The following is a 26,836-nucleotide window of genomic DNA, read 5'->3' on the forward strand; positions in this document are numbered from 1 at the left end:
AAGGGGGGCCCGGCCCCAGCCAAAAGCTATCGAGTTTCCATAAAGCAAACAAACATTTTCTGATGCATGTTTATTAAACATTCGACCCATATGTAAATTGTGCACAATGTTTGTTTATATTAACAACGTGGAGTGCAAAGCGGAGCGCAGAGATCATCTATGCGGGGAATGCTCGACAGCGAACTAATTCCAGTGTTAATTTTTGTGACTAATTTTTCGGAACGATCGTCACAACGGATCGGAACGGAACGGAATGGCGCGAGTTTGCGGCGCCTCAAAGTAGGCAGCGGGCGGAAACATATGGCCAAATGGACGATCGGTCCTCTTCAGTTCTGTTTCGTTCCCACTCTATTATGTTCAGTTCAGCTGTGTTCTGCTGTTACGAGTTGTAATTGTGACAAAATCAATCAATTTTTGATTCTATCGGCTATGTTTTTGTTTTTGTGGTTCCAGAGATAAGGATTTACGGATGAATGAACAAAACAAAACATTCCCACTAGCAGCCACGTCCAGTCCAGTCGATAAGCACCCTTCGGCTTCAGCCCGCACTGTAGACTGATAAACAGGGCAGAAAAGAGAAGAAAGGGAGCAGCAAAGATCAAAGTGAATTAATCCGAGGGCCGCGCCGAATGCATTTGCATCTATTGGCCAGCGACCCGAGAACGCAACAGTCCAGCAGCAGAAGCAGCAGGTCCAGGGGAAGATCCAGCGTCCGACGGCTCCATACGGGTGCAGCAGCAGTTGCAGAGTCCACAGCCCAAAGCGATCTCACCGCCAGCGACGCGGGCTGTGCCACTGTGGCGCCCGTTAGCATCGCCGGTCCCGGCCGCCTGGCGCGCAGCATCAACGGCAGCAGCGTCGGCAGCCACCACCCACACTCGTACTACCCACCCTACCCACACCACTACACCCAAAATCCGCATTCGCATTCGCACTCGCACCTGCAGCACCTGCAGCATTCCCACCACCCGCATCATCCCCACCACGCGGCTCATCCGTCTCACCACAGTATGGTGACTTCCTCCACCTCGCCCACCGGCAACGGCTGGACCACGCCGGGGGACTACAAAGGGGCCACAGCCGCGACGGCACCTGCCGCCCCGTCGGTGGCATCATCTGTGGCCGCCACAGCGTCCACAGCCGCCGCTGCCGCTGCCGCAGCCGCTTCGGTGATGTGCGAGGTTCTGCCCTCAAGCAGTGCCAGTGTGGGCAGCAGCTCGCCAACAGGTGGCGCCAGCAATGGCACGGCCCACAGTGGACACAGTGGTGGTGGGGGCAACAGCAGTAGCACCACCACCACCACCACCGCAACCACCACCACTGGGGCCAACAACAACAACAACAATGCAGTGCATCAGGATCTGCTGTGGATGGAGAGGCTGGTACTGAAGCGGCAGCAAGAGCATCCCGGAGAGCTAGGTGAGTGGGCAGGGGAAATTCATCTTAAATTTATTGACAGTGCACTAATTCAGAGTCAGCTATAGATCATTTGTTCAGCAGTCCGTTTGTTAGTGTCTCCTAAAAGAAAGATCCTTAATTAAAGTTGGTTCCAAGGATATTTAAATAAGCCTCAATGAGGCGAACTCCTGGGATTGTGGAATGTGTTGAGTGTATCCTGACTCTAAGTATAACTATTGCTGGTCGTTGCTTATGTATGTATGTACTTATTGGGGTTTCCGATTTCCCCTTTCTTTCCTTTCTGGCATGGCCTCGCTCTGGTAGAAGTTTAGCTCGTGTCCAAGCTGAGATTGAGGGGATCACTGGTGATGATCCACTGGCTGGATAACCCGATCCCAGTGAGCACATTCTTTGCCGACTCTTTGCCACATCCTTGCACATGCACTTCTGAGGCTTCCTCAGCGTCGGCATTATCATTATCATTATCCCATTCCATTCAATTCCTTTCCATCGCTTGTCGATGTCAACGGATGATGATGTCAAAGTTGTCCCTTTTGCCGCTGCTGCTGCTGCCGCTGCTGCTGTTTACGATGATGATGTGATGATGACGATGATGGCGCTGGCAAGACATGATGAATATGCGTAAATTGATATCAATAATTGTTATTGATATCAACGCACGAGTCTTTGGCCTTTCCTTACTCGAGCAGCCCCTACCCTGCCCTGCCCCACTCTACCCTCCACGCTGCCTGGTTGAACTTTGCTTGCGGCCAGATATCAATGACCCGAAATGAAAGCTGCTAATGAAATCTCAGCTCATCGTTCAGCTCTCCCCCTCCGTTCAGACCTGTGCAGCGCTCAGCTTTCCCATACATAAATAAATATCTCTGACAGCCAGATCCCTACGGCAAGCAGATCCTGTTCATGGCTGCTTATGTTGCAACTCAATGAACTTGATATTGAATTGCAACGTTCGAAAGTTTCTCAATCAGAGAATCGAGAAAGCATAAGGAAAACAGGACATTCCAGCAACTATGAGCTATAATTATGTATCAGGATTGCAAAGTGCTTAAATTTAGGCAGTCTCAAATGAATTTGTTTGGCGCCGCTTGGTTGGCCCACTTTCGGCACCAGGTCAAAAGTCAAATGTCAAAACGTCAGCCGGGCTGGCAGTAATCCTTTCCATCCCACTACCATTCGAACTGAGCCGTCAGTCAGCAGTTCTCCAATCACCTCCACTTGACGTGGTATCCCTAGACGGACTAATTAATTATGCACCACCGGATGGCGGGTTGCGGACACTCCTCCACATTGGCATTGGCATTGGCAATACTCCATGGATGATTGATGGTCGGGACTGGTGGTGGTGGGTGGCGGTCATAAATAAAAAAAACTATAAATAATTGAGCGCTTTTGCACATTCTAATTATGATTTAATGAACTGAACAATGGGGTACCAAATGCTAATCGAAACATTGCTCCTGCATGGGGCATCCTTTCTGTTTTTTTTTTGCTTGCAGTGCGCACGAGCAATCCCTACTTCCTGTGCTCCGCCCTGCCCTCTCATTGGCGCTCCAATAAGACGCTGCCGCTGGCCTTCAAGGTCGTTGCGCTGGCGGAGGTCGGCGACGGCACCTACGTAACCATTCGCGCCGGCAACGACGAGAACTGCTGCGCCGAGCTGCGCAACTGTACCGCCCAGATGAAGAACGATGTGGCCAAGTTCAATGATCTCCGCTTCGTGGGACGCAGCGGACGAGGTGAGTGACATGCCTGCCCCATGAGCAATCGGCACATCCAAACATCATTTAAGCTTAGAACAATCGATAATGGCTGCAGAGGACATTCACCTTTTTGCCTGCCTGCTCCTTCCCACAGTTCAGTTAGTTCACAGTTCCTCCCAAGCTGCCCAGCCCGGAGAGCGGAAGCTCGTTGGTGCCCATTCCCCACTCCCAATCGGAAGTGCATTGATTGACATGCCAAAAGTGTTTCTTACTTGTGATCGATCCGAGCAGCAGCAGCAGTGAGGCACCGATCGGTACAGCAGTCGTCACATTAGGCTGAAGTTGGCGCTGGCCTCGGGCCAACATGCAACACTCCATTGAAATGCGAGTAATCGTCCCATAACCCATATCCCCATATGCACTTGGATCGGAGACGTCACGCAAGGCTCAGGCTCAGGCTCAGGCCTGGTCCTGGTCCTGGTCCTGTTCTGGCCTGGTAATCGATTTGAACCCACAATTAATGTGGCATTGGGCAGGGGCAGAGGCAGAAGCACGAGCGTGGCTAGAGCCTGCTCGAATGTTGCATAGAATTTGCAGCAGCAGTTGGTTAATTAGCTGCAACTGTTGCCTTTGCCCCTGTCCCCTGCCTCAGAAACAGCCCCAGCTTATGGACGCGCCTCCTCCTGCCTTGTCCTTGCCCCTTTGCGACCTCTGCAAATTGACGGCTCGTGCCGCAAAAAGGCCCAAACAAAATAATTACAAGCAACCAACCCGAGAGCTAGACCCTAACCGAACAGAGGCTGAAAAGCTGCAACTGAAACTGAAACCGACACTGAGAGGCATGCAAATAACAAGCTAATGATGTAAGAACATAAACGTTGACCAAATTGTCAGCGACAGGCAGCAGCAACAGTTCACTTGGCTTAATGGTCACGCCCCCACACCCACTGCGGGTGCAGTCGTGGAATCGCGAAGCGGACATCATGCAGCGATTTTTGATTAGATGACAAAGCGAGAAAAACAAAGCTACCAAAGAGACCATTAAAACGCCAAAAGGCAAAAGGCAAAAGGCTGAGGCCGACTCAGGCATACCCTGGAAGTGCGCAGAAAGCGGAACAAACTACAGTTCATGCTCCTCCGACTCATCATCACGGCATTGGCCACCGCTTAGACTTTTCCTCTGTATGCTGCCGATTGCCGTGGGTTGCGTTGGCTAATAACTGGGTTGACAGCCCAGTCCGCCGTGGGGCGTGGCAACTTATCGCCTCTCTGTTGGCCTGTGCTGGCCTGGCCTTGTCATGCGTCGACATGTTTTTAATTTGTGCGTCAGCAAACCGAAAATCGAAATGTAAATGTCCGCCTCCCACCGTTTCTAGAGATCTGAATCTGAATCTGATGTTGATGTTGATGTGGCAATGGGTACAGCTGGACAGTGCTGGACCGATTTGGACTGGTTGATGGGTTGATTGGGCTTATCGGCCGCTCATCATCATCATCCGCATTCTGCTCATAATCATATCAAAGGACTTGACTTTGGTGGCAATGCGATTTAAATAAACAAAGGACACGCACACAGCACACAGCACACAGCAAATGAAGGACACGCGCCCAAAGGATTTGCTTTCAAGGCAAGGGAAAGAGGAGAGAAAAGGGTACCGGTCCCTGATACGACTTAGTGGTTGAGTAAGAGTTGAGGAAGGAGTTATTAGCTGGCTAATAGGATGAATATTTTAAATACTTCAACAGAGAGAGAGAGAGAGAGAGAGAGAGAGAGTTAAAGTAAACTGAGAGAATTTCTCTGCCCATTCAGTGGCATTCTGTCAGCGTACATGGAACTTACTTTGTACTCATCGTACACATGTTTACTCCTTGATATTTGTGACGCTATCAGGCTGGGAACCTACTAGCTCTATGCGCACTTCTCTTCATATCCATCTCAGATCTTGACCACACACTCACTTCACTTCCTTGTGGGCAGAGTTTCCCAGCAACTATCAAAAGGTTTGCATATAAACACATTTCGCATATTCCGGCTGATATCAGTGGAAAGCTTATCGCCCGAAAGCTCGGTGTTCGGTTCCCACAGAGACTTTTTTGTTTGTTTGTTTCGGTTCCCATTGAAAAGGCTTCTTGCAGCACTTTGTGCTGCGATAATTCAGATCCGAGCTGGGGGGCTAGAGTCAGTCTATCGGACACTCCGGATTGCTCATAGCTGTGAAGCGCGATTCAGATATGAAATTAGACGTACACTACATACAGAATTATTAATAGATAGATAGAGAGAGAGAGAGAGAGAGAGAGAGAGAGAGAGAGAGAGTGCTGCTGCTGCTGCTTAGAGTGCGTGAGTAAGTAGATGAGTCGTTGATCGGTTCAGATCGGATCGGATGAGATCGGACCATTGGTGACCATTGTTCTCCGTTCTCCGACAGACTGCAGCTCTGATGATGACTAATTTGGGGCTCGGCTCGGCTTGGCTCGGCTTGCCTTGCACAACAATCCCCCAAGCAAAGTCCAACTTCAGTTACAGTTCCATCTCTATCTCTATGCCTATTCCTAGCCCATTGTTGGGTTTGCCTTGCCCATTATGTTTATTATTGCTCTCATTTCGGGGTCTTTAGTGGCGTCTCGTAGCCTGATATTTTATCATTATGCCAAAGACAAAAGCCTAACGAACTTTTACATACTTGGGACTTGGGGCAGCTCTTGCTCCAGTTTGCTCTCATTTGAAAAATTAACCCCCCAAAAAGGAGCTCGCGCTTGAGGCCTATTTAACAGTTTATTTCTTTCTTCTGCTGCTGCTGCTGCTGCCTTTTTGATTAATTTGCGTTCACCTCTCGATGGATCTTTCTTTCTCTTTGAGCTGAACAGACACGCACGGCACCGATTTCATTTCGGTTTCAGTTATCCAACCAATTCTTACGGCGTAATGAAGACATTTCGTAGACAAACCCAAAACGCTTTCTAACTGATGGCCAGCCATTTGGTAGTGGAGATGGGGTTGGGGGTGATTGGGTAGCATCTAAGGCCATTCAGGCAATCGCCACTCGTCCCCAAAAACCGAGAGCACTTCGTGGTTTCGTTTCGTTTCGTTTCGTTTCGGATTTGACTTCGGTTAATGAACTCGCCCACAGACAGACAGACATCAGCAGCAGAATTGAGCGATCAAATCTTCAATTACTTTTACAGCCACAGAGCGGCAGGAAGAGACAAAGAGTTTAGTTTGGAACTATTAGCCGAGGTACGAAAGTTGTGCAAGATCAGCAGAGAATTTCAAGCTCTCTTGTGTGTTTGCAGATGGTAAAACCCCCAACCCACCCCTCTCTCTCTCTCTCTCTCTCTCTGCTGCGCCTCCTTTCGCTCTGTCTCTCTGCGTAGGTGTGCAATGGGAGCAAGCAGTTGGCAGCTGGATGTGAATGTGGATGCGACTGAGGTTTCTGCGGTCAGGTCAACAGGGATGGGGTTGGTCGGGAACTGCGTCTGCAACAGCAACAACAATGTCGCCTTTATGGGTGCAATTATTTACATACGTACAAATGGATGTACAGACTTTTATTTGTTTGTTTTGCAATTCATGACAATGTCAAAAAGTGCAAATAAGAGCACGCAAAAAAGTGGAATTCATTGAATGCTTTCGATACATTTTGTGGCTAGTCGCGCGGCCATAAATAGTGCAAACATTGGCCAAGCCCCAAGCCACAATGTTGCCCCGAAACATTGACTCCTGCGGAAGACAGGTTGCAAGAGTTCTTAATTTTATGTTCATGCTGCCGCGAGTTACTTTGGCGGCAGCCATTAAGGCGGGATAACCTAAATTTATGTCAAGAGTTCAAACAAATTGCACCGCAAGCCGCGGCAGTGGCAGTGGCTGATAGCTGGGGAATGCCCGAAGTAAGGAGTGCCCTGCAAAAGTGCAAGTTCAACTATTGTTACAACTATTAAAAACCATTTGAAAATTGCTTGGACTTGCTTGGATTAATGCTACGCGTAAGAGGGGTAAACCGGGTCACAAATCAACATTCGCAGCCAGCTACCTGAGTGACTCCAAAGGGTAAGCGGCACACACACGCACACAGAGACACGCGCGAATGTTCCTGGGATGATTTTGGTGTCTTGCAAATTGATTCGGTAGCAGCCGCAGCCGCAGCCGCAGCCGCCCATTGAGTGCGTCGTCGCATAAATCAGGAAGCGACTTTTAATGCTTGACCAAAAGGCAAAGCCCCCATTCATATATTCATATTTCTCTTTTCTTTCTGGTTGCCAATGATGCTGCTGCTGCTGCTGCAGGGAAGAGCTTTACGCTGACAATCACCGTTGCAACGAGTCCGCCGCAAGTCGCAACCTACGCCAAAGCCATCAAAGTCACCGTCGATGGACCACGGGAGCCGCGCTCCAAGACAAGTAAGTGCGAGCAGGAGGTACATACATATCTACATAAATACATAAATGTATACATATGTACATATGCACACATGAATGTGGGGAAGTGGTAACATTGTTTTGGGCAATTAGCAATTATCACTTGCCACAACTATTCACAACACAGAATCGAAAAGAAAAGAAAAGAAGATGTGGCCAGGGGAAAGAAAGGACAACGCAACGGCACGCCATGGCATGGCCACCCCGCAGCGTTTTGGGTTTGGCAACATGTGTTTTCCGGCTTGCGTGTCATGTGGCCCAGAGGCGTTAGTCGCATTAGACAAGTGTCTAAGCAATGTGAATAGCTAAGCCGATCCGAGCCGATCTGCTCAATTGGCCGGTAAACATCCCTCTAAGTCCCACTAATCCCCCAACCCACTCGAACAGAAGGTTTGCCTGCACGCCATTCCACATTCCACAGTCCACAGTCCACATTCCACACTCCACACTCCGCATTCCAATTCTCACCCTGGCTCGATGCTCGCTGCGTTCGCCTCCTGCGCATCATCGAGGATCGTATGACAGCCGATGGCAGCCATTTTAGCAGTCAAGTCAGTCGGGGGAAGGTGTTTGAAAAGTGCAGCCGGTTTTAGCCGACTCAAGAGCAGGGTGGGGCACTGACTGCCAGTTGCCTTTGCCGCTTCTTACGGTTTCTGAAAATTTTGCGGTTTTCAAAGAAAACCTTTTTGTTGCTTTCGTTGTTGTTGTTGTTGTTGTTGTTGTTGTTATTTTGCGTATTGAGTTTTTAGTTCGTGTAATGCATATACATTTACAATATGAATTCATTTTTTGCTTCATCTTCATTTTTTTGATATGCATATATTTTGTTATTGCATTTTTAAGTCTTCGCTGCATCGTTCATCGTATGCACACAAGGGGTAGTAGTATATGGGTACATATACATAAAGGTATATAAGGTACTACAAGCTACAGCTTGAGTGGCTCACCTTGAGTTTGAGCTAATTGCGAAGACTTTTTGTTCGGTTGAGGGCCAAGCCAGGCCAACAGCAAAGGAACAAAATGGAGTTGCAGTTCTCTCAGAATAGTTAAGGTCTTAAGGCGTATCCTTCCCACTCCACTCCCACTCCCACTTCCACGCCAATTCCCAACTCCAACTCCAACTCGTTATCCTTGTGTGTCGCAACACTAATTGAGGCGTAACTAATTACACTCGGCAGGTCCCACCGGCGGTCCACACTATCGCGCCCTTGGCCTGGGCCAGCGGCCCTACATCGACGGCTTCCCAAAGACGCTGCACGAGCTGGAGACGCTCCGGCGCTCGGCCAAAGTGGCAGCCGCGACGACAGCGGTGGCGGCTGCGGCCACGGCAGCCACAGCGGTGGCAGCGGCAGCAGCAGCATCAGGCTCCACCGCCACCAACATCGGCGGTATGGGCGTGGCTGGAGTCAGCAATGGCAGCGGCAGCGGCAGTGGCAGTGGCAGTGGCAGCGGTGCTGGTCTGGTGCAACAATTGAGCAGCAATTACTCATCCCCGAATAGTACAATCAACTCGGACTGCCAGATCTACAAGCCCAATGCGCCACACATCCAAGGTAAGCGCTCGATATGCTCGTATAAGTCCAGTAACCATTCCAGTCCCCATTCCAATCCTCATTCCAAGTCATCAAATCCCTTCCTCAGCTTTACTTGAGCTGAAATCTGGCCACGCATTGTGTCTGTCTGTCTGTCTGTAGCTTTGGCTGACTGGCACCAGGCGGTGCCCAAATGTTTTAATTGAGTTAATCAAGCTGCCATTCACCCAATACTTCCCCCAAAGCCCACCTCCAGCTCCATTCCACTCTTCATCGCCAGTGGCAGTGGCCAGTCGCTAATTTATTTATTTTCTCGCATCTCAGCTTAAAAATAGTTCAGCGCTAAGTCTATATTATTAATACAATATTTATCCCGATTTATCCCCATGCCCAGCACATGCTGATTCAACTTTCCCTACAATTATTGAATATAATTAACTTTTTGCGTGCCTAAAATGCACTCATTGAATGGCATTCCAATGCCCGATGCCCGATGAAAATGCCACAATTTGCACCTCAACCACAGCTATAAAGGGGGAAGAAACAACTCTTCATTGAGGAACAAGTGCCTGTCTCTGGGGGCAAGAGGCTCTAGGGGGAGGCCTGGCTCAAGACAGCGACTGAGAGTGAATCTTGGCTAATCCATCAGTCTCTGAATGACTGAAAATAAATGGAAAATTTCATTTGCACACATTTCGTTGGCTTCATTTAATTTGCATTAATTTCGGTGTCGCTGTAAAAATGTACCAAAAATCGAAGCTGGTGCTGGAGCTGGAGCTGGAACCGGCCTCTGACTCAGACATGAGTCAGTGGCAGCGGCAGTGGCCAGGTTCAAACTAGACGAATCTGAAGCAGAAACTGCTGTGTTAAGCCCAGACGCGAAGCGTTTTGCTTATGCTAATTAATTTATAAATGTTTCTTTTTGAATACCCTGCCCCAAGGCAGTCCCAGCCAACTGTGGCCAACGCCTGCCCAGCCGCCACTTGGGGGTTGCAGTTTTTACTGTGCAGAGTATTTGACTCTTCTGAATAAACTGAATAATTCTGTTTGGAATTACAATGGAAAAACATCGATGTTCAGCCAGCAGTCAGCTGTGTAACCTCTTCTAGTTATATTTCCCGAGAGCCATCATCACTGGGCCTCGCCATGCCGCTGCTAGGGTATGCCAGGCCAGGCTTTCCCTCTTTAGTTGGCTTCCCGCTTTAGATGCTTCATTGTTGGTGTAACTGGTTGAAGGCAAAAGCCAACGAGTCAACGATGCTCTGGCCAAATAAACGTAAATAAATTGTCAATACGGAATGACACATCGTCTTGGTCGTCGTCTTTCGTCTTTCGTCTTTCAATTAGTCAAAACCCAATAGCAACAAATGCAATGCGATTTTGGTTGATTTTTTCTTTTTATATTTTTTGGATTGGATTGGAGTGAGTTTTGTTTTGGTTTTTGCTTTGTTTTGTTGTTGCTGTTGAAATGTCCGGAAATGCCCGAAGCGCGAGAAATCCAAGTCGAAGTCGAAGTCGGAATTGGATTTGGAATCGGAATCGGAATCGGAATCAAAGCAGCGTCAATGGGGAAAAAACTCTGGCAGTTTTTTTTATTAATATTTTGTTGTTGTTAAGTCATAAATATTTAAATGTGGCGCTTAGCTGTTAATTTACACAAAATAACAGCGAGTTCAGCGAATGTCGGCGAAGGGGCAAGGAGATCCAAGAAAGATCCGAAAATTCAGCGGAAATTATTGCGAATTTCAAAGAAGTTCAGGCTAGGATTATGGCATGGAATGAATGAATGGGAAATGGGAAGCGTTAAGCGTTAAATGATAATTGATGAAAGGTATAAGATCCACAGATAAGTCCAAGAAACTTTGCAGAACGGAAATGGAAATGGAAATGGAACAACCGAATGAAACAACGAAAATGGGGGGCACAGCTACAAAGGGTAGAATGGAATGAAATGGAATTTCAAATTGTTTCTAATTGTTGGACAAAGCCAGAGCCTGGAGAGGATCTTTCTTCGTTGCTTATGTACTTCCTTCCATCATCATTATGTGCCAGCTCCAGGTGCTGCTGCTGCTGCTGTTGCCTTCGTGTTTGCATTCATTAAATATTTTTTGGAGGCTTCAACTCTGAGTTCCTGAGATTCTGAGAGCGTGTGCAATATGTAAATTCAGCCAAGGCGAAGACGAGGTGTAAGCTGGGGGCTGCCTGTGCCCTGTGGCTGCAACTGGAACTGAGGCTCGTTGGCTCTTTTTTTTTCGGTGTGCTCTAAGCCACAAATCAATCCAAATGCGGTTGCGCAGCTGTTGCAGCCGCAGCCGCAGAAGCCACGTTGCAAGATGCAGGCAACACCTGAGATGGGAGAGGGGCACACACACACACACACACACACAGCAACAACAGCAACAACAATGTCACACATTGAAATGAAATCTTTTTGGCCCATAAAACAGCAAATTGTGGCCAACAAAGCCATCAATGGCCGCAGCTGCCTGCCCCCTGGCCCCCTGGCCCCCATGGCCCCTGTGCTCTCTGCTTTAAAGACTGAGAAGCGAGTCCAAAACCAATACCAATGCCCAGAGTGGGTACCGAGAGTCGAGAGTACCGAAAAACCGCAAACTCACTTCCGTTTCGTATCGCTGTTGTTGGCTCTGCCACGCCGCCATTTTGCAGCAGCAGCAACACACTTTTTGCTGTTGTTTTTTAAGTTCTTTTGCTGTTACTTTGTAGGGGATAGGCAGACGGGCAGACAGGCAGACGCACTTTAATTAAAATTACTTCAAGACTCTAGATCCTCGTCAGCATTTCGCTTCTTCACTCATCCGTCTGCTGCTCTGTTTTTTCTGTTTCTTCCTCATCTGAATCTCTGTCTCTGTCTCCGTCTCTGTCTCTGTGCCAAGATGGAGACACTGTTCGATTCTTGTGCCGCCTCTGCTCACTCCTTTTGCTGTAGGACTTTGGGTCGACCAAACTTATCAGCGTTGTGGTTTTTGTTGAATGCATCCGCTGCAGGAACAGGCCCCCTCCCCCCAGCCCCCCAAGTCACCCTTGCTTCCCCGAGCGGCTACGTGTCGATATCGGCAGGGCAGGCAGGTGAAAATCGAAGATATCCGGTTGGATCAGCCGTGGGATCTGCTGGAGGAAGTGCAAGATTACACTTTGTCCTAAGATAATTCTTATCCCTCGCTCTCTCGCTCTCTCTCTCTCTACGGCAATGGCAAACAGTGCGTATACGCAATTAAAGAGGGCCATGCATGGGGTGGCTCTGGGATCAAGGTGCGCCCATGGCTGACTGACTGGCTGGTTGGCCTCCACCCTGGGCCACATAACTCCACGTGCCAACAGAAAATTACACCGTCTGAACGGCACTGACCTCCTGCTTTCCCTCTCTCTCGCTAACTTGGCTTTCATCCTGTGCGTTTCGCTTCATTGCAACCTCATTTGCCTAAGCTTGCGGTAGTCACTCCTCATCCTCCACCGCTCTCCGCTCTCCCCTTGCTGCTGCTGTTGTTGCAACGCAATTTGTGGCTTAATTGAAACATTAAAATGTGATAAGTGCCGGGTGAAAAAGTTGCATGCAACTTGCAATTTTGATATGTTTCACTACCGTTCATTAGTCGCTGGCCACACCGCCCAGTCGCAGTTGGGACAGGGGTAAAGGGAATGGGAATGGGAACGGGAATGGGAGCGGGTATGGGATTTGTGCGTGGTGCGTGGTGCGTGGTGCGTGGAGTTAAAGTTCGTTCCTTGCCAATCCTCTCCCTTCCATCTCTCTACCTGGGGAACTGAGCTTTGCTTTGAGCTAATCTTCAATTTGTCGCTGCTAATGAATTTGATTAATTAAGCGACATATTTGGCGCTACCTTTTTTGGACTTTGCTGCATAATTAATCAAAATATTTAAGAGCAATGAGGGGTCTGTCCTGTCACCCGCTGTGCTGCTTTGGTGCCGCTGTTGTTAGGCAACGTCGCCAGCGTCTTGGAATTTGCTCTATCCCAGCGCCTTCTGGCGGCTCTGACAATTTTCTTTAACCCATTGGCATGCAGTGCCAGTGCGCCCCCACCCGCACAGGTGTACCTGAGGACCCTGCCAAGGACAACGACACACACACACACACACAGACACATGTGCGATGGCACGCAACATGGGGCATGTCCCCATCGATGTCGTTGCCATGCATATGAAATGATGTTTTCAATTAAAGCCTCGGCCACGCCCCAAGCGTGCAACTGACAAGCTGGAAAATTTCTACCAACCATTTGGCTGGATTGGGTGGGGGGGTGTTGGGGGGTTATTTACATTCAAGGGTTAATTGGCCACCGGCTGTCTCTCGCTCCAACTAACTCCACTCTTTCGCTCTCTCTCTCTCTCTCTTGCTGTTTGTCTTTTTGCAGAAACCGATCTGATGGGTGCCGGGGAATGGACTGGATCCTCGAGCTCTGCGGCTGCCTACTACCACAGCCATGCCCACCATCCACATGCCCACCATCCGCACGCCCACCACGCCCACGCCCATGCACACGCCCACGCGCATCACCTGCAGCATCAGATGGCCCTGCCACCGCCTCCGCCGCCGCCGGCAGCAGCTCCAGTGACCAACGGCACGGGCGGCATGGGCATGGGCATGGGCGTCGGTGTCGGTGTCGGTGTCGGCATGAGCATGGGCGTCGGCATGGGCATGGGCATGAACCATTACGGCAGTGGCTATGAGACGGCCAGCAGCCTGGACGCCGGCAACTACGCCGCCCACCTGCCCGCCGTGCTGCCCGAAATGCACGGCCACGGATTCGCTGCGGATCCGTATCAGACGGCGGGCGGCTACGGAGCGAGCGCTGGCGCGGCCAAGTCCGATCTGGAGAATCTCGGCGGGGGCTATGGGGCGGGGGCTGGCTACAACAATTGGTCGAACGGCTACAACAACTATCAGTACGGCAGCTGCACGGCTGCATCGGCACAGTACGGCGGCACGGGGGCTCATGCTGCGGCACCGCCGCCGCCACCGCCCCCGCCCGTGGTGCTCTACCCGCAACTCTACTCGACGGTCAACCAGAACCAGATCCATCTGCATCTGCACAGCAGCGAGAAGCTGGAGCAGTATCTGGGCACTGCCAGCGACCAGCAGCTGACCATCAGCTCCCTCACCGGCAGTCGCTCCAGCATCGAGATCGGACTGGGTGGAGCCGGTGGTGGCCTGGTGGGTGGTCTCACCGGCGACCAGGAGCACCACCAGCAACAGCAACAGCAACACCAGCAGCAGCAGCAGCAGCAGCAGCAGCTTCAGCAAACGCAGGATCAGACATCGGAGGCGTCCAACCAAAGCTACCATCTCAGCCATCACAATCAGCTTCCCCACCAGCAGCAGCAGCAGGCGGAACAGGGCGATGGTGTGGGTGTGGGTGTGGGTGTTGAGGCACCGCGGGATGTCGAGGATGTGGGTGATCTCACTCAGGTGTGGCGACCCTATTGACCCAACCGGATAGCGGTGCCAATGCCGGCGAGGCATCCACCTCCGCCTCCGCCTCCGCCACGAGCCTTTCTCCACATCGAGCTGAACTGAAGTCCAAGCAAAAAGGAGTCTTGGGATGCAGAACTGTACAATTTTTTTTGTTTTTTTTTTGTAGTTCTAGGAATAAATTTATGTAAATGTAAATGTAAAATGTAAAATGTATGTAAATGTATCTGTAAGCTGTACATAATTCATTAATGGAAGAGCCCATTCCCCTAGCTTCTAGTTCAAACATGAAACGGAAACACAACCATTTTTTTTTTGCTAGCCTTAAGTACATAAATACATAGTACATACATATGTACATATGTAAATGCATGTCCATAAATCGATGTATACATTTTTTTTTGCTGTTACTTTTTGTGTATCTGTGTGTGTGTGTGTGTGTGTGTGTGTGTGTGTGTGTGTGTGTGTGTGTGTGTGAAGCAAAGATGGAGAGAAGACTACAAATAAAGTTATCGTATTTATTTAAACGCCTTGCAAGCAGAGTTTTGTTGGTGTTTCGGTGTCAATTGGTTTCTTTTTCATCATTCCAGCCGTGTATTCCACACATAAATGCACTTCTCTCGGTTTTCAGTGTGTAAACAGAGAAAACTTTGGGCAATTATGCAAAAGTATTTGCAAACCACAAAATAATACAAACAAAAAAAAACACTGCTATAATGCAAAACCATAAAAGAATAATAGACACATACAACCTAAAAACAAAAAACCAAAAACCAAAAACCATCGCTTAATTATGCGCATATTTGAGATTAGAAGCAACGGAAACAACAATTGCACCTTTTTTTTTTTTTGCTTGTTTTGGTGGGGCGAAACGAAACGAAACGAAACCTTACAAATGTGCGTGTAAATAATAAATTAAAAATTATTGCAAAAAACAGAACCACAAAGTGGGCACAGCTCCAGCTCCCTCTCTCTCTCTCTCTATCGCTGTCTGTCGGGATGATCCGATCTCGGGCAGCAGCAGCTCTAGTTCCATTTTGAGCCTCTTGCGGTCGTCCCATGGCATAAATAAACACCTACCCACACCTCTCCCCGGCACGGCAGAAGCTCTCTCTCCAGTACAAGTAGGTGCTGCCGCCGCCATTGTTGCTGCAATGCTGCAATGCTGCAACGGAGACCAAGACAAGTCAGCCAAGTGTTAAATTGCAAAAGACAGTTCCATTGTCGGCACAAGAGTTTGTCTTGGCGAATTGCGAAATGGAAACCCTAGACAGGAGAGTCGCTCCGATACGATCCGATTCGATCCGATCCGATCCGGTCCGGTCCGGGTCGTGCCGATAATCTATAACCTATGTATGGCGCAGCGGCCCATTAGAGAAGCCGGATCCAGGCAAGCGTTAAAGATCGCCCCGCTCCACCGCTGCAGCGAGAAGCCCGACACGCGTTCCAATCAACTCCACAATGTTCCAGCGTAAGTGATCCACTCTCGACTCGCTCCGCGCTCTGCAGACTCCAGGGCTGCCACCGAGCATCTAGTTTCTAGTGTCTAGTGTCTAGCGTCTAGTGTCTAGTGTCTTGCGGTGGGCCAGAACAAAGGCCCGGGAAGAGGAGCTTTGTCGCAGTTTATGATGAGCGAGCGACTTGAGTTACTTGAATTAGCTTGGCCCCAAGACGCAGCCGAAGCCTGACCCAGCTCAGGGGCTAATTAACTCTGCCTCAGAGCTAATACTGGCTGGGGGGGGGGAGGGTGGGTAGAGCTAGGGCTCGGCTTGCAGCTACCGTGTGGATGAAATGAGATGAGTTGTCTCTTGGCTCTGATGCTTGGGTGGCCCTGTCGAGTGTTTTGAAGGCAGCTGCCTTGCTGCATGGAAGGATGAATGGATCAGCACATGAATAGCATGGGTATGGGTCCAAGATCCTCTCCGACAATGCCATGACATTCCTCTGACTCTCTGACTCTCCCCTGTGTGCATTTGTTTTTGTCATTCATTAGCTTTTGTGCCGCAAAGTGGACCGAAACCAGCAACAGCAATGTACGAAATTAGACAAAAAACTCCTCTTAAAACTTTCTGACTTGTCTCCCCCCCCCCCCACCCACTCTCGAACACATCTCTGTGCAGTTGGGTCCGCTTAAGTAGCATAACGGAATAAACCCAAATAATGAAAGAAACGAAAAGCAAAGCAGTAAACGGCAAACGGCAAACGGCAAACAGAGAGGAGAGCGAAGGTTGAGTTACTTGCCATCTCACTCTGCCACGCGCCAGACAATTGGTTGGTCGACTTTGCTTTGGCGAGGTGCCGACGAGGAGCGAATGCTTTAAGCTGGCACAGGCACGTACACACATATCTTGTATGTACATATGTAACTGTAACGGTATATGTACAGCCTAACTGTAACTGTGCTAGTTTGAACATACTTTTAGCCACCAGCTCCCACCAGCGCTAGTAACCAGTTGAAGTGAATTTTTTGTTTTGTGATTTTCTGGTGCGTGTTTTTAACAAGTAAACCAACAAAAATGAAATTGAGGCAAGCAACACACACACATTCGTGAGAGCGGCATTCGTCTCGAGTCTCGGGAGATGTCTAAGCGCCACCCACAATTGCGTGCAGCCAACAAGTACAAAACAAACACAATAAAACAAAACAAGACCATAAAATAGAGCAAAAAGTCAGCCAAGCCAAGCCAAGCCAACAAACGACAACAAAAACGAAGCCACGAACGAGCACCGCAAAGGTATCCACCCACCCTTAAGAGAGGAACGCATCAGAGCTGAACAAGAGAGAACAATCAAAGAGAGCAGAGACGCTGACAAAGAGCAAGCAAGAAACGCGACGCACTTGTGGGATTTTGTATACCCTGCGATATCGACCAACGGAATTTCGAACTAATAAAGAGGCCATCAGGCCATATGTACCTACATATATGTACATATTTATATACATAATAATATTCCTTGCATCAGCATCAACAGCTGACTCTAAATCAGTCTCTAAATTAACGGCTACAACTACCCATGTACCACTTGGTTTAAGTATCCCACTTTGAACTACCTTAAACCGGTAGAACCGTTAGCTCTGCTCCCTTGCTCTGTTTCTCTCAGCCACTTGACCCGCTCTCTTCCACAAAGTCGCTCTTATATTCAGCAGACGCTTATAATGCGCTCTTAGATGGTTGGTTTTTGTCAGCAAAATTCCGTGGCAAGGCGAAATGATTCATTGGATCGCTGGGTTTTGGGTCGCTTTTTGCATTCGATTAGTTACAGCCAACCCCAATATACGTATGTGTGTGTGTATGTGTGTACTTGATCCTGTCTATCATCAGCTTGGCCAACGCATTACTGGACACGCAGGGGATATTCAGATATTTTGTTGTGTCATGTGTGGTGGAATCGATCGAAATCGACCTCAGATCGGCTGAGCTGGCTGGGCTGTACGACTCACGAGCATTATGTATTAATAAATATCTTATTCAACTGATTTGCTTAACCCAGATTGAGGGCTTTTCCTATCACCCGACCCACACGTGACGTATGCTCTGGCCATGGCATGACCATGTGGAGGGAGCACGCCGCGTATGAGTAATGTGACTGACCAGACTAACCCAGACTTAGGGTCTCTAACCTTGCTTTACTGCGGCTGGATAGATTGAAGCCACTCCACCTCCACCTCCACCTCCAACTCCACCCCTCCTACTCATTAGCCTGTCAGAGCTGGCGGCACGCATGCCGACCGTTCGGCCATTTGGCCAAAATTTTCAACTGCCACTGGTGGCCCGGTCCTGGTCCTTAGAACACCTGGAACACCCGGCCCCATGTCCATGCCTCGATTTCGTATGTAAATTTCTGTGTTGCCTAATTTGCCTTTTTGACTTTTTGTTGGGCAGCAAATAAAATTAGTTGCAACAACAGCAGCAAAAACACTGCCACATGCTCGTAGAGGCGGGAGCCTCGCCATGGCAGACAGCCGGGCGGTTGGTGACGGCAGAAGGGGGGGGACATGGGCTGGGGGCATGCCACGACGCGACTAATGTGTTGGCATGTGTCAGACACGCATCAAACACAGCGACAGCGCACAACAGCAACAGCAACAACAACAAAATGCGCCAGCAACCATCCAAAAACAGGATGAGATGAAATTTACACAGAATTGGAATTCTATTGGAAAGGAATGGATTGGCATGGCACGTGGAAACACATGGAATATGCAGAAATCGAAACACAGGAACACCGCCAGGAACGCATGGAATATAATAATCGTAACCATTAGAGAGATGAGCCACAAAATACTAGAAAACGAAATGCAATGAATCATCGGAGATGGACGATTTCGACCTGGAGATTGGAGATTGGAGATTGGAGATGGACCCAATGCCATCTGCGTGTGCCCATAATATTATGGAGAGATGATAAAGCCGATGCTGGATCGACGATAGCACAGATAGCCTCAGATATTGATTCATAGATTATTCCCAGAGTCAAAGTCAAAAAGTGAAACCAGATGCGATCAGATCAGGTAACGCCTTGGCCATCTCTAGGGGCACATCGACGCACGACGCACGTCGGGGCCCACCAGTGCGGGGTGTAAGTGCGGTCACTGTTGCCCGTCCCTGTTCCTGTTCCTGTGCCTGTTGCCCATTCCAGTTCCTGTCACACGCCACGCAGCCCAGCAGCACTCGATGATGCGCACCAGAGGCAGAGACAGAGGCATGGTGGGTTACCTGTGAACTTGATTAGCGGTTTGTTGTGGCAGCATCCAAAAAAAACAAAACAAACAAAAAAAAAACACAAACTTTGCGCTGAGTGATTAGTGCTCTGCGCTGGTTGCCACTGACACTGTCGCTGCTGCTGCTGCTGCTGCTGTTGATGCCACATCATTATAGCTACTTTATTAGCCTTTTGATTATTTTAGCACCAATTTGTTGTTCCCGTTGCCTCTCTGTCGGCTGCTCCTTTGGCGCCGTTCTGCCGCAGCCTCAGCGTGTTGTTGCTGCCGTTGTTGCTGGCGCCCAACCGCATTCGCTTTGATGTTGCTGCTGTTGTTGCAGGGATTGCCAAACCGCTTATTAAATATACGCAATGCAAATAAAATAATAAGCTAACAGCAGCAACAACAACAACAACACAAATAAATAAAAAATATATTCAAGTAACACAACAACAAAAAAAGGAAACAAAAACCAAAAAAAAGAAACACCCGGGAACGACCAAAATGGGATAAGCAAATTTATTTGTTGGCTAATTGAAAAATGAAAATCAAATGAAAATAATTACATTTTCCACATGCTTGTGTGTGTGTGTTTGTGTGTGTACATATTTACATCAAAATATTCCCTACTGGGCTGACCGGAGCCTCCTCCCCAATAGCTCAAATTAAGGCAGCGAAAGAGCTTCACATGTATCCATTACGTTTGATATTTGATTACCAAACTTGTCTCAATGATTATGCGACTGTTTACCTTGAACAAAAAACGAAATTGGATGCAGCTTTGATTTTAAGCTTTGATTTCCACAAGAATTTTCCATGAAATGGCATTTTTAGCGAATTTGTCAATCACTTTCGCTTTCCATTGACCACAAATATGGGAGTTAGCTTCTGGCTCTGTGTGTCTGTGGTGAGGCAAGGGTCGGCTCTGTCTCTGTGCCCGTATCGGTCAGAATCTGTTGCACGTTCTGGGGCAAACCCCCCAGGCAAAAGCGCATCAGTTTATTTATTAATATTTTTTGTACTGTCTCTTGCCTAAAAGTCGAATAGCAAATGCTCTCTCCATCACAAAGGCTTACAAAATATACAAAGTAATTCATATAAAATGGGCATGACTTCCCCAAAGCCTGGCCACGAATCTGGTTGCCCGTGAATCATCCAAAGCCAAATTGACGACAGCGATGATGACGATTTCATCGTAAACGACAGCCCATTGAGGCAGCGGAACGCTGAATGCTGAGCCCCTGCACGTAACCCAAGAGCCAAGAGCCAAGAGCCAAGAGCCAAGCGGTTGGCTTGGCTGCCGCTCTCTCATCAATATGCACAGCCCGATGCCGATCAATGGGAATGGAAACTCCAAAGCACCAGCGTGCCCAGTAATGCCCGCAAAACAGCAACAACGAAAACAGCAGCAACAAACGCAAATTAACAATTAACGCAGGATATTTGGTGCAACCGCAGCCACAAGCATCTGGCGGAGACTCGAAGGAGCCAAATAGAGATTGGCAATTTGGTGGCACCTCGCCACAGAGCACTCAACTGCCACACACTACCCAGGCGAGCCAAAAGCAACATAAATCAGCTCAGGCTGAGGCTTAGGCTGTGGCTCTGTGGGGGGTTGCAGCTATGCCACATATGTACAATATCGGGGTTTTTAGCGACTCTATAACTGTTGTAATATACGCTACGGATGGCTAATTGGGTACTGAGTACTGGACAGCGGACAGCGGACAGCGGACAGTGCAAATCTGTCGCAGACACTTGCGCGTGCCAGATTGAGTCATCCGTGCGGGTGCGAGTGCGAGTATTTGTGTACGTTGGGGGATTTTCGTCGACTGGAGGTGTGGGAAAACAAGCAACAAGCCAAAAGCACAACACATATTGTCAAGAGCCCCAAGTTAGCCGCTAATCAGAGAGGAAAATATTTTATCAGCAGCTCAAGTGGAAACTTGTTATGGCTAAACCCACAACTAAATGATGCGCAGAATGAGTAAACTCTGTGGCCGTGCACTGCACTGGGTACTTGGATATTGTTGCTAAATGTTTGCACAACTTTCGGAGCAACTTTTGCTCGAGCGTTCTGGAATGGTTCTGGAGTCTCTCGCCCGGTTTTTACGCTCAAAACATTCGCGGAAGCGTGTGTGATTTCCACGAAGCTGGGCACTACGATATGTGGTAGTAAGTGTTCTATTAATACCCCTAGGGAGTGCTCTCTAATGGGCAGTGGCGGTGGCAGGGCTAGCCCCAGAAGCTGATTGACCAAAAGGCATTTTTCAAATTGAAAAGTGAGGCCACAACCGCAAGGTGCTCTAACTACCTCTATTTATTGGCTGACATAATGGATGCAGGTGCTTGGGTCCTTGGGTCCTTGGGCTCTTCTCCAATTGTTGGGCCAAGTGTGGCCGCAGCAACTCACCGGATGCACAGAGGCACAGGGCACAGGGCACAGGGCACAGACATGCACCCATCGGAATGACATTGTACCCAAAACCACTTCCCTTTGCCCATCTCTGCGCTGGATGCCACAGCAATCGAGCAGACGACAACGAAACCTACAATTTGATTATCGCAATGAGAATTGCAGCACTTGGCAACGACAACGATTCACTTGGAGCCCCACGCACTGGCACTGGCACAGGCACAGAAACAGAAACAGAAGCTGGTGGTCAGGGTGGTCCCTCAGACCTCAGACCCTTTACCCTTGGAGACCCTTTACCCGCTTGCATTTTGTCAACATGTGTAGCTGTCTGTTTTAATGGTCAATTTCTCACTCTAAATGGATGCATGAGAATGAGAGCAAGGAACATGACCCTTTGGGCAGAGCCACCCTCAGGAATACTTTCCTTAGCCATGACCCGATCCAATCATTGAAGCAGCTTGCAATCTTTTCTGCATTTTTGTCCATGTTTATTGGAGTTTTCCCATAGCGTATCCGCTAGTCGTTGGTTTGCTGCATTCAGGCCGATTTTTGCCGGTTTTTCTTGCCCCTCCAGGGGTTGGGGTGGCAGCAAAGAAAATGCAAACGGAACGCATTTTGTGGCCAGCGTACAGGTTCCTCTTTCTGTGTCTACGTCTCCGCTTGCTGCCTGCCCCAACGGCCCAGCCCCAACTGCGACCCCACATTGCCCCATGGGGCATGTGGCACGACACACAGCATTTCGTACATTTCGGTTGACTTTTGCCGTTCGCCGGAAGTGTGACGGTACTCGTAGCAAGGAAGTAGTTAGAGTCCTGCGTGTGCAGGAGCTGCCACATGGAGCCGCAGAAGACTAACCATGGACCAGGACCGTAGGCCTCAGGATGCCTTCTCCTTCTCCTTCTCCTTCTCCTGCCTTTAATGGCAGCAAATCATTTACAGATGTCGCAACATTTTGCATAAAAACTTCTATCACAGACAACAAGAGGAGCCGCACCCCCCACTGTCTAACCTGCCCCTTGCCCAGCAGGCAAGGATAACCCTGCCCCTGCCCCTGCCACTGCCACGCGGCCAATGGCTTAAACGCTTTTCCAAGCAGGAAATGCATTTTCATTTAGCAACGGAAGTAGCTGCAAATGAGCTTTTAGTTTTTGCTCACCTTCATTCAGGCCTAACTCCTGCCTGCTGCCTCCTGCCTGCCAGCCAAAATTGTGCAATTTGCATTTCCGGCGACCCACCCAAGCCCCCCACCTGTTGCCGAGCTGCTCAAGCATTAGTCGGACATTAGCCGCGACCAGGCAATGGCCTGGACTCCACCTGGACTGCCCCATCGGCCTGCTGCGGAAATATGCGTCTGGTCTGCCACATGTCCGCAGAGTCTGTGTGTGTGTGTGTGTGTGTGTGTGTGTGTGTGTGTGTGTGTGTGTGTGTGGCATGTACATTGATTTCGCTCATTGATGCGTGGGTGAAAATAGGTTTATAATCAAATTAACTTCAGCTCGGAATTAGGTTGGCCAGCAGGCATTAACACAAACAGAGAGCGAGAGAGGAGCACCAATTCTGGCGGAGATTTTGCAGCTAAAGTTGCTAAAAGTTGAACCCAAATGTTGCGTTCACCCACCAGAACTACTGCCTAAACGTTAACTGATGAACTCGCACGGTTGCTGATGCCCCATACTGTTGCTGCCTTCCCCTCTCATGCCTCTCATGCCTCTCTGGTCTGGTCGGGTCGGGTCTGGTCTGGCAGCGGAGACGATTTACAAATGTTCATGGCGAGTAAATATGTCAAGTGCAGACCCCAACAAAAGAGGAGGAAGCAGAGAAATACAAATAAAAATATTCATGCTACATGCCTCGCACGTGTGGCATGAGGTGCCTGTGCCTGTGCCTGTGCCTGTGCCTGTGTGTGTGTGTGTGTGTGTGTGTGTGGAGGCCACAAAATGCATTGGCTTTTTGGGTGCATGCGTTTCCGGTTGCACTCAGAGTGGCAAACGATTTTCCAGTGTAAATTGGTCAACTAAATTATGCAGCATCAGTTACACAGTTCCAGCAACAGCAACAGCAACAGCAGCAGCAAGGACCAAGCTGCAAGCTGCACCCTGCAGGCCAGCCTGCCCCAGTCTCCTGGCACTCTGCCCGGCCCGACACCAGGCCTCCTGGGCAACAGCTGACACAAATTTGCATTCCATAAAATGTTAAAGCAAAAATAAAGTGTTGCCTCCGCTGTGTGTGCATCTTGCCACAAATAACAAACAAAAGAAAATGTTTTGCTAGTCGTTGGTACAGTGGATGCCCCAATATAAGCCCCAAAATAGGCATCAATAAAGCTTTGAGCAGAATCAATCCCATCTGTGGCGCCAGAAACATATGTTCGCGGTCATTCCACACCCCTTGGGCATTCTTTGTTGCCACTCCGGCAGCGGCCATCGCTCGCCTGGCTATTTGTCACTTGCAACCGCGACCGGCCATTTCCGCCATCCAGTCGGTTGCCATATTTACGCTGCAGTTGTTTTTGTTGCAAGTTTATGCAGTTGTAAAATTGCTGACAATTGATAGGCCATGGCAATGGCACTGCACACACCATTCGGCACTCTCCACTCTCCACTCTCCACACTCCACTCTCCACTACACTCTCCACTCTTCACTTGCTGGCCATGTCCATGGCCCCTGCTCGGTGGCCACAATTTAGCGCGCGGCGACTACCGAAAAGTGCAGCGCAGATTGCCAGGGTCTGGCCTGGTCAGCCTGCCTCTTGATGAATGCACAAATAATGGGAATGCATAACGCAAAGCAGGAAATAAATTATTCTTGTTGCTGCTGGAGGCGGACAGCAGACAGAAGCAGCATAATCCGCAGCGTAATAACAACAATCATCATGATTCTTATGATCATTGTCAATCACAATCCATACTCCCCAACACTGCTGAGCAAAATAATTGAGAGCAGCAGCTGCTTCCAGCTGCTGTCTGCCAAGGATTGTTCTAGGCGCTGTGGGGGGGAGCTGTGTATTTTCTGCACTCAAATCAACGCAGATTACGCCTTCGATTGCAGCCCCAAACCCTGTTGACTAGTGTAACATGATCATCGCTCTGACTGGCTTTTGGCCCGGGAATAATTTTGTTTGATTTTGATTCTGATCGAATTAGCGTAAAATTGAGCGTTCGTCAACTTTGGGAGCGGGGTCGCGACTGGTCGCTGTCAGACGGGGGCCAGCGGTGCCAGCGGTGCCAGCGGGGTCTCTGCTCCGCTGAAACGTGGTCTCATTGACAATGTTAAGGTTCAGATGGGACAGAGCAGAGCAGACCGCGTGCGGGGCATTAAAGAGGCGTGGAAATTGTGGGGCAAGCCTCCTTTGCCTGCCCTGCTCCTCGTCTCCCCAGCCAGCTGATGATTTGCATTTGCTGCTGGAACTGCTGTTCGGCTCGGAGCATCGACGTAATTGACGCAAGTTATTTGCGCTCTCTGGCTCTCGACTCCTTTTGGCAAATTGATTTTGCTTCGTGCCTCATCAGCAGCGACAATTGCCCTTATGATGATCGTCATCTGCCTTCTCCGTCTCTCATGATGATTGCCGCTGCCGCTGCCTGGCAGTTCGCTTCTTATGCGCTTCGTGTGCTCACGTAGCTGATGCCCCTCGTTCCACTTTGACTCTGCTGCTGCTGCTGCTGCTTCACCCTCCTGCTCTATGTGCTGTTGCTGTTGCTGCTGCTGGTTCTTCTGCCACTGGCTACCGATGTTTTTTGCGGTTTCACACTTTGGTTAAGGTTGCCTGCCCTTCGCACTCATCGGTCGATCGTTGCCGCCGCGGTCAGGCAACTCGGGCTCTGGGTCAGACTCGGAGGAACGTAACGCGGGAACGAGACGCAGCAGAGGTACGTACATACATATGTAGGTGGTATACAAAAATATTAAATTTAATTAATTGGCCGCAGAAAGCAGCCGAAAGTTACACAAAATCTTCTCGTTCTTAATCGTTAACAGACAATTGTAATTAAATTCTAGCTCCTGGGTTGCTACGGCTCCTACTTAATGTACTTGTCCATGAACTTCTTGTGGAAATCGGAGCGCAGGGCGTCGTTGACGAAGTGCGTCTTCTTCTCGGGCGCCGAGCGGGCGCAGTTTTTGAACACGACGTCGTCGTCCCAGCGGCGCTTAATCTTGAGGTCACCGCCCAGGCCGGAGGCACGTCCGGCTGCGGAGGCGGCTGTGCCCGGCTCGTAGTTAATCAGGGGATTGCCGGAGAGGATGTTCTCCATGCGGATGCGCTCGTCCTCGCGATTTTTCTCGGCATCGCGTCGGGCTGTCTCCTGCAGGCGCTCGTGCTTGATCTTCTGCAGCTCGGCCAGCAGGGCGGCGTCATCGTCGTCCGAGTCGCTGTCCGAGTCCGAGCTTTCGTTGTCCAAGGCCTCGTCCGCATCCAGATTGGCCTGCTGTTGTTGCTGCTGCAGCAGCAGCTGGGCCTGACCGTCCACCTTGTTGCGCTTGTTGGCGCTGCCGCCCGCATTGTTGGCCTCGATGGCCTTGCGCACGATCGAGGGCAGGGCCTTGCCCGAGGCAGCACCAGGACGTGCCTCGCGCTCGCGCTCCTCCAGCTCCTTGCGGAAGTCGCGGCTGCGGATCTCCTCGGTGGTGCCCTGTCCAGGCTCCCTGCGAATGATTATCGGTCACAATTATTAACTGAAAACTACAAAATGCAGGCCCTACGATGCTCGCATGCCTTTTGCGATGTGTTTGCCTACCTGTACTTCAGCTTGGTGTGGCCTGGCAAGTCGCGACTCGAGTACTGCTTGCTCAGAGCGCTCAAATCCTTTTCGCCACGCCCCGAGCCACCGCGGGCGGGATCAAACGTTGGACGTGCGGCTGTAGTCATATTTCGGGTTCGTTTTTTAGCCTCAGCGACGACTTACACAATTATATGTAAATATTTTTCAGAAATTCGCTGTTCGTTTTGGTTGTCACCAGTGTGGCCGCTGATTTATCGATGACATATACCGCGTGACCCTCAAAAATATACCGAAATATACCTTCTCATCTTCGGAAAGATACCGATTTAAGTTAAGAATAACATACATTACACACATAAATGCTGAACTTTTTATTTGTATAAATAACATGGGTCATTAATCTGTAAAGGTGTGTATTGAAAATGTTGATGCTTAAGTTTGACAATTGTCGCAAAAATGCATCTCAGTTTACGTCCTG

At 49.4% G+C, this 26,836-nt stretch overlaps 2 protein-coding genes across 2 annotated transcripts; one reads left to right on the plus strand and one right to left on the minus strand.

Annotated features, from left to right (window-relative positions):
• Positions 1 to 459: 459 nt before the first annotated feature.
• Positions 460 to 14,686, plus strand: LOC117588598 (protein lozenge). The gene is made up of 5 exons (XM_034280002.1): positions 460 to 1,419; positions 2,919 to 3,158; positions 7,407 to 7,520; positions 8,717 to 9,091; positions 13,459 to 14,686. The coding sequence occupies exons 1-5, from the start codon at positions 630 to 632 to the stop codon at positions 14,529 to 14,531; spliced, it is 2,592 nt and encodes an 863-aa protein (XP_034135893.1). The 5' UTR covers positions 460 to 629; the 3' UTR covers positions 14,532 to 14,686.
• A 10,837-nt stretch (positions 14,687 to 25,523) lies between these two features.
• On the minus strand, positions 25,524 to 26,609 carry LOC117588338 (protein CWC15 homolog). The gene is made up of 2 exons (XM_034279547.1): positions 26,374 to 26,609; positions 25,524 to 26,281 (listed from the first exon to the last, which is right to left on the minus strand). The coding sequence occupies exons 1-2, from the start codon at positions 26,502 to 26,504 to the stop codon at positions 25,657 to 25,659; spliced, it is 756 nt and encodes a 251-aa protein (XP_034135438.1). The 5' UTR covers positions 26,505 to 26,609; the 3' UTR covers positions 25,524 to 25,656.
• Between the last annotated feature and the right edge of the window lie 227 nt (positions 26,610 to 26,836).

This window comes from Drosophila guanche, unplaced genomic scaffold, assembly GCF_900245975.1.
Source record: "Drosophila guanche unplaced genomic scaffold, DGUA_6, whole genome shotgun sequence".
NCBI classification, from domain to species: domain Eukaryota; kingdom Metazoa; phylum Arthropoda; class Insecta; order Diptera; family Drosophilidae; genus Drosophila; species Drosophila guanche.